General features: G+C 39.0%; 1 protein-coding gene across 6 annotated transcripts in view; it reads left to right on the top strand.

The window, feature by feature from the left end:
* The window catches only part of ERC1 (ELKS/RAB6-interacting/CAST family member 1), a 348818-nt gene that overhangs the window by 76793 nt on the left and 256287 nt on the right, over positions 1-15738 (top strand). For all 6 annotated transcript variants that reach the window (XR_003001538.1, XR_003001537.1, XM_024733026.1 and 3 more), the window contains exon 7: positions 1001-1168. Coding sequence is in view for 4 of the 6 variants with exons in the window: in XM_024733026.1 (XP_024588794.1) it covers positions 1001-1168 (168 nt within the window). In the remaining 2 variants the exon portion in view is untranslated. The remainder of the gene's footprint in view (positions 1-1000; positions 1169-15738) is intronic.

Here is a 15738-nt window from a genome sequence, read left to right as displayed (position 1 = left end):
CACAAAAAAAAAAAAAAAAAAAAAAAAAGTACTAGGGGGTGCGGTGCACAACAGGATAAAGATAATAAGCACGGCTGTGTGTTGTATGTGAAAGTCATTAAGGGAGAAAATTCTAAGAGTTCTCCTCACGAGGAAAAGGTTGTTTGCTATTTCTTTAATTTTGTATCTGTATGAGACAATGGATGTTCACAAAACTTACTGTGATAATCACTTCATGATGCATGGAAGTCAAATTATGCTGTACACTTTAAACTTACACAGTGCTGTATGTCAGATATATCTCAAAAGTGGAAGAAAAAATAAGTACTTATATTAGATTTCTGATTATTTGAAAGTTATATCTAATGGATGGTATTAAACTTTGGTGATAAAGGTACCTGGATACCAAGCTTTAGCTGACTAGTCTTGACATCTGAAAGTAGACCTTGCTTTGCCTTACAGATCTCTAAGTGCATTATGGGATTGTCAGCTGCAGCTAGATTGTATTCTCTGATACAGCAGGTGTCATGTTTGGTGACGCTTACGGTTTTCTTTCTAATTTTGGATTTTCTAAAGTAGTGTAGCATCACTTGGGAACTTGTTAGAAATACTGATTCTTGAGCCCCAGCCCTGCCAAATTAGAAACTCGTGGCTTGGCCTGGCATTCTGTTTAAATCCTCCATATGATTCTAAAATTTGAGAAACATAATAGATTATACCACTTTTATAGAAGTAGCAAAGCTCAACCCCTTTATATAAATTCTCCAATTTTGTCCCCGTTATTCAGATCTATTTATTTTGATTACACCTTAATTTAACGGATGTACATTTTATTTTATTACGGCAGTGCTCACAAAATTTTAGGGTTTCATTTCTAAATAGTCACAGTTGTATTTAGAGTGGTATTTTATTTGATTCTAATGAAAGTTTACTATAAAGTATCATTTAGGCGACTGTACTCATCTGTTTGGAAGGAATTACGTCCCTTTTCAATTAATCATCTGTAAAAATGTTATATCAGGTGGACGCTCTGCGGTTGCGTTTGGAAGAGAAGGAAACCATGCTGAATAAGAAGACAAAACAAATCCAGGACATGGCTGAGGAGAAGGGGACACAAGCTGGAGAGATCCATGACCTCAAGGACATGCTGGATGTGAAGGAGCGGAAAGTTAATGTCCTTCAGAAGAAGGTGAGGTGCAGGTGTTGTGAGCCCAGGGCCCCGCATCAGACCCACGTCCTCGCTCCTGCCACTGAGTTGTGCCTAAGTGCTGTCAGAGCCTCTCTCTCGTTCCTCTGTTTATATTTTCGCAGGTCGTAATTGAAACCATTGCTGCAGGAGGTAGATTGTGGAAACTGTTCTGTACGTTCAGTTTTTAAACTTTCGAAGTAAACACTGTTTGGTATCTTCAGTAGTATTTTCCATGCTGCTGTCTCTGAAGAGTGCCTTGTGAATTGCCAGAGTATTCGCATGGGCGTTCTTCTGCCTCTCCGAATCTTCTGTCTCGTACGGCAGCTGTAGGGCCATGAATTAGTGTAGCACGTGGGCCGGGATTCTCGCAAGACTGCAATTTTGAATAGAAACACATGCTACTATAATGACATCTAATCTACATACGTCAAGGAAAGGAAGACTTTCTTTCCTATTTTACCTTAATCATAACTGGAAAGAGGCTAATGCTGTAATAAATAAGGAAAGTACTAATAATTGTCTTCCCCTCCCCCTTTTAGCTAAATTAAAGGGTACCTTTGAGATAATAGTTATAGTAGACACTGGTATTTATTGTTCTTCTCCACTGAGGGGATAGATCAGAAATATTTGACATTGTCCCAGTTTATTTTTAACCTCTAACAATAGCCCAGGAATAAAACTCTCTTCTCTAAACCTCAAATTCAGCTTTTCTTTTGTGTATAGAGGACCATGTTCAATAGTTGTCCTCTATTAATTTGGTTTTCATTTGCTTTCAATGAGTAAACATAAAAATTTGATCACTCTAGATAAGTGACTGTAGTATCTTATTAGTGGATGCTACTTTGTTTTACATTTTTATACATGTGTTCTTCTCACCTTACCCCCCACTGCTCACTTCCCCATACCGGTTTCTTGTATACGCTTCCAGGCACAGTTTACATACACAGTTTACACAGGCAGATACATATTCTCTTTTTTTCTGTTTACCTCTTTCTGTGTTCTTCCATGAACATTTTATGCACAATCCATATAAAGCAAAAATGTTTCTCTGAACACAGGTGTTACCATTCCTTTATTTCCCTTTGCTTTCCTTTTTTTCCCATTAATGTATTTTGAAACTTCTTCCGGGGCTTCTTCATTGTTACCAACAGCACTGTGCGGATGTGCTATGGTTTATTACAAGGTTTCCACTGGTGGACAGTCTGCTTAAAGTTTCTGCTGTTATGTAAAATGATGCTGCATTTTAAAAATGTGCATGTTTAGTTCATTCATAAGTGAAGTATATTTCTAGGTAAATTACTTAAAGTAGAATTGCTGGGTGAAAGGATATGCATTTGTAATGTTGGTGGATTTTGCCAAGTCACAAGTACATTGCTTAGAACCCAAAGGTTGTTTGAAAGTAATGCACATCTTATTTTTAACTAGATAAACATTAAACAAAGTTTTTCATAATTGTGAACAGGGGTTTGAAGTTAGAAATAGCACCTCATCATCCTGGAATAATCATAGTTTGTAAAAATAGAGTGGCAGCACTTATGTTAGCCACTTTATATCTGTAATCTTGTTTAATCCTTGCAACTTTCTGCTAGTGGATTTTAGATCTTGATTGCTCTGTTATAATCAGTGGCTAAATTTTTAGGCCATGACACATAATAAGAAATATATTTTACATTAATCTGTATCAACGTATGGTATACATGCTTAGAGATACAGCTAAAACAGAATTTTCACAAAATATACTCTGAACTATCTTCTCCCATTTCTTAAAGGAAATAGAAAAGTGTTAGTCCCAATCCATTAAGTTATTTCAGTACTCACTAATAAAACACTTTTACACCTTGGTATCCGTTCTCGCATGCTCCCCTTTCCTGCCCCCAAAACAAAAACAAGCCCCAAACCAACAAAGTCCCAGACATATTACATAATAAGGGAGGTTCAAATTTGTACAAATCTGTTTAGCTAAAAAAGTGGTAGCTTCAGGTTTTGTCACAAGGTTGGTCTTATTCCAAAATGCAGCTTTTCCCATGACAACAACTTCCCTGTTGGGAGGATTAGACAGTAGTATGTGTTCAAGCTTTGTGACACTACAGGGCATCATACAAATATAACATGTATTATGCTTTGTCTAGTCTCTTTGCCTTTCGCTGTGGAGGGCCAGTGGAGTAGGCTCTAGAGGGCCGGTAATTGTGCTCTTTTTAGTACACTAGCTGCCTCACTAATTTGTCATGTTATAGACTTTGATTTGTCTTAAAACAGTTATCAAATAGGTAGCACAGTTACTTTCAAAACTGGTTTAGATTATTACTGCTTCTTTTAAGATAATGCCTCTAGAACTGTCATTTTCAGTGCTTAGAGCCTTTATGTTCTGCCTGCTTATTTTGTTGTAGAAGTTACTGTACTAACATCATTAGACTCAATGTTCGTGATGTGTTTCCTGGACCATTGTTTGCTGATAAAATAGAAATAACTTTAATTTTTGGATCCACATAAAATAAACAAAAAGACACAGTAAGTTTAGAGGCAGTTAAAGGTTCTCAAGAGAGCTATAATTATTTGTATTACGGCTTTCCTTTCTTGAGGTGCAGACATCCTCTTGCTCCAGGATTCTGTGAGCAAAAGCTTGATTTTCAGGTGGTTGACAGAGGGGAGCTGGCTGAGTGCGAGACTGGGGGTTGAGGGAGTAGAGTGAACTCTGATGAGCTGGGCTGTGGTGATATGGTGGCTTCAGGAGGCCGTGTGAAAGGTGATGAGCCACACGGACAGGATGTAGAAGGCACCATCTGTGGAGTAGATCATGTAGGAGATCTGGGAGAAGAGCGACAGGATGGAGATGAAATGGCCCAGACGATGGTGACTGTGGAGGCCGCGTATCTGGCGTTCATTGAACTACAGGATGTTGGTGATGGCCAGTACCCGTCCACAGCAGTGATGCAGAGATGCACACAGCACGTGATTCCAAAGGACAGCCAGATGTCACATAGGATTTGGCCAAAGTTCCAGGTGTGGGTGATGGTATATGTGATGCAGATGGCTATGACCAAGATGAAAGCCGAGAAGATTGGTCTTGGCCAGGGAGCCAGTGAGATAGTTGGTTGGCATGTGGAGCTTCCTGGTAAGGAAGACAGTGAGAAGCACAAAGGCTTTGGTGAAGACTTTGGTCCATGTGATGATGGAAAGGACCTCAGCAAGAGAGATCTTGAGTTCCTGGAAGGTCCCAGATCCCAAGCCTCTGGGGTTTCTGCAGCATTCAGGATCTCTTAGAGGCCCCCAGGAAGAGGCCTTCTGCTGACGGGTTTGGAGGGGGCATTCTAGGTGGCTCTCTCCGTACTCATAGCTCCTTCTTCCACAGTTGTCTTCCCCACAGAACAAGGGCATCCTTCCATTTCACACTGGAGGGCGACATATATCACATGAATAGACACAGTGAAAAGACCCCAGGTCTTAATTGTATTAAGAACACGGAGGTGACTCAGCTGTAATCAAAGGTTGTTCTAACTCAGACGAATCTCAAGGTTCTCACTCTTCTGGAACTCTGGTAGACACATGCTGAATTTGTTAGATAACCGTCAGGTTACCCACCAGTGTGGACAGAGCTCTACAGGTCTTGCTTTTGGCCTTTGGGCTCTTTCCAAAGGCTTGAGGCTCTTACTGTTTGATGATGTATTCAGAATTTCCCCCACTCTTTTCTGTTCTGAGAAGATTCTGGATTTCAGGTTGTCTCCTGGGAACTTTTAAAGCTAGAGCACCAGCCGATTAAGAGAAGCAGTTCAGTCAACAGCCCACAGTTTTCCCAGGTTAATCTTGACACATAATGAGGTACTTGTTTTGGTTCCTTTTCCACTGATCGTTTCTGAGCCGGGAGAGAGAAATGTTCCAGTTACCAAGACTTGAAGAATGTGTGAGTGTGGAGAACACAAACAAATGGCTCGCTGTGAGTTCCCCAAGAGGAGCATGGGACCAGCAGCCCTCCCTGGCCACACGAGCGCTCTGTGTGCTGTGGTGCGGCCCTTCCCCCTTCCTCCTTGCTTGTCACCTGGTTTTGTCCCACGTTAACTACAACCCCCAGCCGAGCACCTTCCGCTGGGCTCTTCCCTTCCCTATGCCTTTGAGATGCCCTCTATTGCTTTCTTCTTCTTCTTCTTAAATTAACAGGCTTTATTTTTAGGGCATTTTCCCATTTATTCCCTGCGCACAGTTTCCCATTATTAACATCTTGCATTGGTGTGGTGCATTTGTTAAAATTGATGAACCGATATTGGTACATTGTTATTAACTAAAGTCTGTAGCTTACAGTAGGTTTCACTCTTTGTCTTGTACAGTTCTGTGGGTTTTGCCGAATGTATAATGACATGGATCCACCATTACAGAGTCATACAGAGTATCGTCACTGCCCTAAAGATCTCTGTGTTCTACCTGTTCACCTCTCTCCCAGCTCACTACCACGGATGTTTTTACTGGTTATAGTTTTGCCTTTTCCAGAATGTCATGTATTTGGAATCATAGAGTATGCACCCTTTCCAGGACTTGTTTCTTTTACTTACTATATGCATTTAAAATTGCTCCATTTCATTTCATGGCTTGATAACTCACTTCTTTTTATCGCTGAATAATATTCTGTTGTCTGATGTACTACAGTTTGTTTATGTAATTACCTGCAGAAGGACATCTTGGTTGCTTCCAATTTTTATCAATTATGAATAAAGCTGCTATAAACATTCACATACAGGTTTTTGTGTGGGCACAAGTTTTTAACTCATTTGGGTAAATACCTAGGAGCATGATGGCTGGATATATGGTTAGACTATGTTTCGCTTGTAGAAACTTCCCCTATATTGCTTTTTGTTTGTTCGTTTGTTTTTGACTGCGGCAGGTCTTAGTTGCAGCATAGGGGACCTTTTGTCGTGCGCACAAGCTTTTCGTTGCGGCGCGCGGGCTTCCCTCTAGTTGTGGCACGTGGGTTTTCTCTCTCTAGTTGTGGCGCATGGGCTCCAGAGCACATGGGCTCTGTAGTTTGCAGCACACGGGCTCTCTAGTTGAGGTGCGTGGGCTTAGTTGCCCCCTGGCACGTGGGATCTTATTCCCCTGACCAGGGATTGAACCCGTGTACCCTGCACTGGAAGGTGGATTCTTAACCAGTGGACCACCAGGGAAGTCCCTATATTGCTTTTTAATTGGGAACTTTGAAACACATTAGCTTTGCAAAACTTGTTATACACTTGAGTATTTTTTTTTTCTTGGTCAATGTGTGTTAATGTTTTGGCTTGCTGTAAATCCCTGGGTTATTCCCACTGTAGATTGTTGCTGTAACTTTGCTACTAACTTCTAGTGTGCCCACAATTATTTTTTTAATAGAAAAAATAATTCTGAAGTATACTTTGGGGGAGAGAGTTGTACAATCATTGTAAAAGTTTAGCCTCTGAAACTTTTTTTGTCTAATTTTTATGCATAATGTAGGATCACTAGTTGAAATATATTCGTTTTGAAATATTGAGTAAATGTACTCAACTGTTTTAAAATCTAGATTTTAATGCACTAAGAAGGGGGTCAAAGGGTGCAAACTTGCAGTTATAAAATAAATAGGTCCTGGTGATGTTACATATGGCATGGTGACTAAATATAGTTAACAGTACTGTACTGCATGTTTGAAAGTGGCTAAGAGAGTAGATCTCAGAAGTTCTCACCACAGGAAAAGAAATTTCATAACGATATATGGTAACAGATGTTAACTAGACTTAATTGTGGTGATATTTTGCAGTATATACAAATACTGAATCATTATGTTGTACACCTGAAACTACACAATGTTACATGTCAGTTATACCTCAGTTAAAGAAAAGACACTAAGAAATGACAATGTGGATTAAAAAATTAGCTAGTTTTAAGTTATGAAAGTAATATATGTTCAAAGTAAAAAAAAAATTCAAGAAGTACAAAAACATATGAAATGAACTTATCTTTTCTCATCCTTTGACCCTCTCAGTGCAGCTCCTTAGAGATGTAACTTGTTAATAATTATTTGTATGCTCTTCTATAAAATATCTGTGCATATATAGGCATACGTATATTACACACCTTTTTTAAAACAGACAAGTGGGATCATACTTTTTTATTCCTTTAAAAATAAACATATTTTTGTGTCTTTTTATACGTAGCTTTATCTCATTGTTTTTAACGTCTGCATGGTTTTTGGTGTCTCACTTGCACCGTAATTAACTGATGTCCTATAGCTGTATAAGTAGATATTTATAGGTTTTTTTTCTTGTTTATATATTTGTTATAGTAGCATAACAGTTAATGACATAAACATACCTCATTCATGAATTGATATTGTATGCATCTAAAAAAATTGATGGATGCCCAGTTCTCTAAAAAGCTTGTGCTTTTATATATTAAGATGAGTTTCTGCACAGCTTCATCAGACGTTTGTTGCCAAACCTTTAAAAATTTCCACTGACCTGGTAGATAATTTAAAAATATCTTCTTTCTTCCTTCCTTCCTTCCTCCTTCCCCCCTCCTTCCCTCCCTCCCTCCCTCCCTCTCTTCCTTTCTTCCTTCCTTCATTCCTTCCTTCCTCTCTCTCTCTCCCCGCCCCCCCATTTACTTATTTATTTATTTATTTATGGCTGCGTTGGGTCTTTGTTGCTGTGCGTGGGTTTTCTCTAGTTGCAACGCGTGGGTTTTCTCTAGTTGCAGCGAGCAGGGACTACTCTTCGTTGCGGTGCACAGGCTTCTCATTGCGGTGGCTTCTCTTGTTGTGGAGCACAGGCTCTAGGCGCGCAGCCTCAGTAGTTGTGGCTTGTGGGCTCTAGAGCGCAGGCTCAGTTGTTGTGGCATACAGGCTTAGTTGCTCTGTGGCATGTGGGATCTTCCCAGAACAGGGCTCGAACCCGTGTCTCCTGCATTGGCAGGTGGATTCTTAAACACTGTGCCACCAGGGAAGTTCCAAAAATATCTACTTTCTTGCTTAGTATTTATTTAAATTTGAGTGCATGTTGAGCATTTTTTCATAGGGTTTTCTTCGTTTTGAAGCTACATATTCATGTCATTTCTACATTTTTCTATTAGATGGTTTATTTTTTTCCCTTATTGATTTATAGGGGTTCCCTAGTAAGTGCATTGGCCTCTTTCCTCATGTTTTACAAATATATTTTCTTGTTTGTCATTTTCTTTTTTACTTCCTTTATGATATTTGTTTTAGAATTTATGTGTCAAATTTAGTTGTCCTTTCCTCTGTGTTCTCTCAGTTTTCAGTCATGCTCAGAAAGTCCTTATGCCCACCAAGGTTTTTAAGTAATTCACGCATGCTTTCTTCTGGTACATTTAAAGTTTCTTTTTTCTTTATACCTAAAAATTGTTTTATAAAATTTATATATTGGCTTTAATGATTCAGCTTTTTCTTCTTATATGTGGCCAGTCATCGTTATAATATTTATTAAATAATCTACCTTTTTCCTCCTGATTTGAAATGCCAAAAATAAATTGTTTAAATGTGGGCCTGTTTCTGGTCTGTTCCGTTTATCTGCCTCTGTTTCTTTGACTGCTTTTTATGAAAAATACTTAGTTTGTTTATAACCCCCCTTCCTGATTTTTGTTGGTAAGCTTTGTTGTCTTTTGCTGAGTCCACAATACTTTTCATATTTACATTGTGTTGGTTTTTGAGGGGGAAAAAGTCTTTTCTGTAATCGTGGCTCAGATTGTTTAGCCTTTATTTCTGTGTTTAAGTGAATTTAGTGTTTACCACTGTTTGTAGCACCATGGCTTACCTGTTCCCAAGGTTTACATTTCATTTAGTTCTTGGTTCCCCAAGAACTCCTTTGAACACTTTTTCAAGAGTGGTCCTGGGTGCTTGCTTGTTTGTTTTTTTTTTTTAAGTGTACCTTTTTATTTACGATTTTTTTTTTTGACGTGGACCATTTTTAAAGTCTTTATTGAATTTGTTACAGTATTGCTTCTGTTTGATGTTTTGGTTTTTTGGCCGTGAGGCATGTGGGATTTTAGCTCCCTGACCAGGGATTGAACCTGTACCTCCTGCATTGGAAAGCATAATCTTAACCACTGGACAGCCAGGGAAGTCCGCTGGGTGCTTGCTTGTTGACCATGCATTTATATTATCTTTTTACATTTTATAATTTAATTATTTGTGAGATTCAAAAAGCATAGAGAATAACATAATAAGTAATAGTAATTACTCAACTTGGGAAGTAAAATTTCAAACAGAGTCGAAGTTCTTTGGCATGTCTTTTCTTGAGAGTATTCCCCTCCATTCTCTCCCAGAAATAAACGCTTGCTTTGGTGTTTATGCATGCACCCGTATCTTAGGTCAGGATGCGTGTTTTTGTACAACCTGTGTATGTGTTAATAAAACTTATACAAGAGGAAATACACATGGCAGATAAATATGAACAGTTACATACCCTGACTGTAATCAGTGGAATGTCAAATAAGACCAGATTAAGAAACCATCTTATACTTACTGTTGTAAGCTGTGTTGGCAGACATTAAGTCTCACAGTATCAGGTGCTGGTAAATATGGCAACTGAATTTCTCACACAGTGCTGTTGGGTTTTTAAATAGGTACAACTATTTTGGAAAGCGCTTACTAAACATAAGGGTACCCTGCCAGATACATATACTTTAGATGAACTCCAGGATGTATGTAAGAACGCTCATAGTAACCTTGTTTGGATTAAGGAAGAAACCAAAACAGAACTGAGGAAGCACTTTGCATATGTTTATTGACAGAATGATTGAGTTAGTAAGTTGTGGTATAGTCACACAGTGGAATATATTATTCTTTTCGTTTTAGGGCAAGGGAATATTTAGGATAAAAATTCAGCAAAGTTATTTCTTCTGGAGGTAGGGAAGGGAAGAGGGTTGGGATAAGGAAGAATATATGAGTATCTTTAGGTAATTCTCATTCTTACGATGGGTAATGCGTTTGTGTGTAATTTAACATACTTCGTAACATATAGGTGTATATTTATATTTGAAATATATTTAAAATACCTGGAGGCAGATTTACTTCTGTTTAATTTGCATTGCTGGTACATGGGTGCTTATTATATACTTTATATGTTTCCTTTTGTTTGAATATGAATAATAAAAATGCCTAGAAAATACCTTCTCTGTACCTACATATCTATCTTCATTGAGAAAGAATTTTTCCTATGTTTTACTTTAAATTTATTCCTAATTTTATAATTGTGAAATTAGAACCGCCTTTCTCTAGAAGTTTATTTGTATATTTTGAAACAATGTCTGGTGCAGATGTAGAGTCTCATTTGATAAAGCCCAGCTGTTCGTTTGATTAAAAGTTCCTACGAAGTCTGGCAAATGGATTTATTCAGCTTATGGTCAGATATGTCCAATTAAGGTGAATGGATGGCTTCGACAGTTTTGACCCTCTTTCCTTGAACCAGAATTTGGCTACTTCCTGTATTTGCTGGTTAAGGTTAACTTGGGCCGTACTGAACAAGTGTAGCCCTCCTTCAGCGGGGTGCTTTTTTAGATATTTGGCAGCCTATATTTGGCAGCCCCCAAATCTTATTTTCCTCAGTGAAATATTGCTGTTCCTCCCATTGTTCTTACTTGCCCTGATTAATTTTTCTGATGGCAGTTGTTTTTCTACACTCCTTTTTCCTCCATACTTGTACTCTTTGGATTTTTGAATCTAGTTGCAAGAGAGATGATTAGAAGGTGCTTAATGTTCTGTTCTTGGCCCTCCCTGAAATGTGGTATTGGGAAAACTCACTAACCCTCAGTTTCCTCATCTGTAGACAGGGTATAATAGTTACTTTGGGGGGTTGTTAAAGGATGTAATGTGTATAAAAGCACCTTGGACCCATGAAGTGTTATATACCACGCATATATTAATAGGTGTTAATATTGTTTATTCTTACTACACTTTACTTTGCTAAATTCAGCCAATGATTCTGATCTTTGAGAATCTTTTGAAACTTGATTTATTTAGTCTGTTTATCTCCTTCAGTTTTATGCCTTCAACCCTTATGAATATATTCTTTTTTTAAAAAAAGTAAATTTATTTATTTATTTTTGGCTGTGTTGGGTCTTTGTTGCTGTGTGCGGGCTTTCTCTAGTTGCGGCGAGCGGGGACTACTCTTTGTTGCGGTGCACAGGCTTCTCATTGCGGTGGCTTCTCTTGTTGTGGAGCACGGGCTCTAGGCGCATGGGCTTCAGTAGTTGTGGCGTGCGGGCTTTAGTTGTTGCAGCATGCGGGTTCAGTAGTTGTGGCTCGCAGGCTGTAGAGCGCGGGCTCAGTAGTTGTGGCTCGTGGGCTCTGGAGCGCAGGCTCAGTAGTTGTGGCGCACAGGCTTAGTTGCTCCGCGGCATGTGGGATCTTCCCGGACCAGGGCTCAAACCCGTGTCCCCTGCATTAGCAGGTGGATTCTTAACCACTGCGCCCATGAATATATTCTTTATACATCCATGTAGGTGATAAAATGTTGCAGACATTTTATCAGAAAAGGCCCAGAAAAGACTTTTGTGGTATATTGTAAGAAAACTCTCAGATTGATATGGTTATCCAAACAATTCTTAGACCTCCTTTTGTTGTCTGTAGGTTTTTTGTTTGTTTGTTTGTTTTTTTGGTAATCCCAGTTTGTTTGCAGGTCTAATTTATTTTTTATTTTTTTAAAAACTTTTATTTTATATTGGAGTATAGTTGACTTACAATGTTGTGTTAGTTTCAGGTGTACAGCAAAGTGATTCAGTTATACATTTACATGTAACTATTCTTCTTCAAGTTCTTTTCCCATTTCGGTTATTACAGAGTATCGAGCGTTCCCTGTGCTGTACAGTACAGTTCCTTTGTAAATCCATTTTCTCCTCTGTTCTTCATCCAGAAGAAATCTGTCTTGAAAACCTGAGTCCACTGGACTCATTATCATTCTGTATCATTCCTTCTGAGAGTGATGTGAGCCACTCGATGATGTACATGTTGGCCTAGCTTTCTAAGCAGTGTGTCTATTTGTATACACTGGAATCTTCTTGGCTCCTCTCCTTTCCCCCCTTACTGAGTACATTGATAGTTTCACAGTCACTTTATGTTCCTGTGGGCGTCCCAGTCTTCCCAGGCGTCCTCAGCTGTCTCATTCATGCGGTCAACATTGCCTTCTGCTGTGCACCTGGCACTGTGCTAAGTACACAGACAGGATCGTTTCTGCTCTCAGAGTCTCAGGGTTGTAGCAGTTAAAGAAGTTAACATACAAATGGTGTACAGTGGGCACAAAGGAAGACATTCCAGATTCGACCTTGTGTGAAAGGAGTCTAAGAGAGGTCTTAGCAGTCGAGTCTTGAAAGGTGTGTGAAAGTTTGCTAGACAGATGGGGAAGGGGTAAGACGTCCCAAGCTGAGAGAGCGGTGTGAATGAAAAAGGGGAAGAGTGTCCTTTCCAGAGGGTCACGCCCTGGAATTTTACCTCTGGACTTCATACATTTGTAATACGGATTCCTAAAAATTTCTGGTAGAGCTCTGTCTCTCACTGCCTTTTCTTTCTTATTATGATCTCTCATATTACCTGGTCTCTGGGAAAATTATTCCCATTTCTTACATAATGAGAAGGTTTTCAGAGAATGTACTCATCTTTATTGTCCTATTAGTTTATTTAGGAAACTAATAAATAGAATTCAATATTTCATTCCCCTGGCCCTGAAGATTTTCCTTCAGAAGCTTTAGAAATTTACCTGCGGTGGTATACTGAAGTATAACCTTACAGGCGGAACTTGAGATTTTCCTGGAGACATGTCTTTTTATTTTTTAATTAATTAATTAAATTTACTTTTGGCTGCATCAGGTCTTAGGTGCAGCATGCGGGATATTCATTGAGGCACGCAGGGTCTTTCGTTGCAGCGCGTGGGCTTCTCTGTAGTTGTAGCGGCAGGTTTTCTCTTCTCTAGCTGTGGTGTGCAGGCTGCAGGGCGCATGGGCTCTGTAGTTGTGGCACGCAGGTTCCACAGCTCATGGGCTCTATAGTTTGTGGCACGCGGGCTCAGCAGTTGTGGTGCATGGGCTTAGTTGCCCCTGCGGCATGTGGGATCTTAGTTCCCTGACCAGGTATCGACCCAGCATCCCCTGCATTGTAAGGTGGATTTTTTACCACTGGACCGCGAGGGAAGTCCCTGGAGACATGTCTTAATTCTATGCAACACTTAACCTACTTTGCTGCTTCTTTTTTTTTAAATTTATTTATTTTTGGCTGCGTTGGGTCTTCATTGCTACGTGCAGGCTTTCTCTAGTTGCAGCGAGCGGGGACTACTCTTCATTGTGGTACACGGGCTTCTCATTGCAGTGGCTTCTCTCGTTGTGGAGCATGGGCTCTAGACTCGTGGGCTTCAGTAGTTGTGGCATGCAGGCTCAGTAGTTGTGGTGCATGGGCTTATTTGCTCCGCGGCACGTGGGATCTTCCCGGAGCTTGAACCCATGTCCGCTGCATTGGCAGGCAGATTCTTAACCACTACACCACCAGGGAGGTCCCTATTTTGCTTCTTGATTTAAACACTTATTCCATAAGGAAGAGCAGTTGGTAACTCTGCTTTCATCCTTTCCTTGTTCTTGGCATCTGCATTCTCTATCATTTTTCTCACAAATAATACTTATAATTGTAAATTTAAGTAATATTTAACTATTTTAATATTTAAGGAGAATACCAGGAAACAATGTATTACTTTGGCATGTTAAATATGCATTAAAAGTCCTTGTTTTCTGAAAATAGTAGCAGCTTTGATAATGGCTGGATTGTGAATCACATACTCTGGACCGATTTTGGCTGTGACTGGGCCACCACTGCCTGCCCATAGCCTTCCAGCTTTCTAGGTAGTATATGTATTTGGATGCACAGGGATAGCCCTGTGCTCATAGAATGAAATGAGACAATAGCAGATGGCCAAGCATGCAGTACAATGGGATTAGCAGTGGCCTCTCCTTTCCAGGGCTCTCCCCTATGGTTTAAAGTAGTTTTGTGTTACAGTAAATTTCTTATCTTTATAATAAATCACTGACCTGGAAAATGTAATTGAGCATTTGAATCTGAGCTGCATTCAAAATCTGTGTTAAAATTGTACAGCTTCTTGCTTGATTGATTATAAATGGTAATGTAGCTTGGAGTTTAATTTGCTGACGCAGACGTTATCATCTTCCCCTTCTATGCCTCTGTAACTTCTCTTTATTTCACCTTGCCTGCATCTCCAGTTTCCTACATTTTGGTATTTAGAGTTTAGATTTATCAGTAGCAGAAAGCTAACTGATAATTGAATTAGCAAGTTTTCCCTTTTTGTGGTCCTAGATTGGTTCTTTAAGTCTCCTATTATTTTGTTTTCCGTAGGAAGTCAGAAAGAATAGGTTCTTTATATACTCTATTTGTTTGCTGTAGAGTCTTGACTTAAGGACATGTTAATTTCTTCACTTTTTCCATATCATAAAATGGAAAGAATATATTTTATCATTGAAAACAATATTTACTAATTTATTCTAAGAAAATTAATATTTTAAAAATTGTGCTTTTATTTTTAATAAAGATTAATTGTAATGTTTTCTAAATATTATTTTTAAATCACAAGCCAGCTGTTAATGAAGCTAAGTTGAAAGAAGAGCAGGTCAGGCCCTAATTGGATTTTAAGTTGGAAACTTAATATACTTAGGCATTAGAATTGTCCCTTTTCTTTCTTTCTTTATTATTTTTTAATAGAACTCAGTTTAATTAAAAATTTTTTTCCTCAGTGGAAAATATGTATAGCTAAATTCTTGAAATATTTTATTGAAAAAACAATGCATAGTAAATGAAGTCTGACTGATAACATTTCTGCTGGGGAATATGCTCCATATGGATTTACTTTGCTTCGTATAACTTTTTTCCCCTCACTTTTTCAAGTAAACCTTAAGGAGGGTAGATAGTTGAACTTGCAAAGTCTGATTTAACTTCCATTTGTCAGTAGATAACTGTTTTTAAATGATGCTGGTATTATACAAGTGACATCTTACAATGATTGAAGAATTATTCCCTAAAAAAGGGAGGATCTTAGTTCACTTGGTTACAAAATATCTTTTCATTATATGTGCCTCCTCACCATCCCTCCTCTTCCAGAACACCCTTCTCCAAAAAATAAAAACAATAAAAGAAAACACAACATGCCTCATCCCTATCTTCTGATAATCTAGAAACAATACACTTTCCATATCAGTGATTAAAACAGAAAGAGCAATAGCATTGTAAAGATAGGCAGGGGGAGGAAAACCTCCCGCTGCATAATAAACTATCACTGAAGCTTAGTGGAGTAAACAGTCATTTTATTTGTGAATCAGGAATTCAGGAAGGGCTCTCTTCCATAGTTTGTCCCTGATTTGTTTGGTGACAGCTAGGGGTGTCTGCAGCTCAGTGACCCACTACCAGGATGGTTGCTTCATTTGCGTACATCCTGCCTGGGTATTCCTTGGCTTCTGGCTATGTGTCTACGTGGCCAGTTAAGGGTTACGCTAGGAGTTGGTTTGGAAGCAGCAGGGGATTCCTTTTGTCTGTACTCTTTTGGTCACAGTAGTCACAGGACCTAACTTGATTT

The sequence above is a fragment of the Neophocaena asiaeorientalis genome, unplaced genomic scaffold, assembly GCF_003031525.2.
Source record: "Neophocaena asiaeorientalis asiaeorientalis breed wild unplaced genomic scaffold, Neophocaena_asiaeorientalis_V1.1 scaffold150, whole genome shotgun sequence".
Taxonomy (NCBI): Eukaryota; Metazoa; Chordata; class Mammalia; order Artiodactyla; family Phocoenidae; genus Neophocaena; species Neophocaena asiaeorientalis.
The sequence above is the reverse complement of the archived record's forward strand: the minus strand, read 5'-3'. Positions and strand labels throughout refer to the sequence as shown.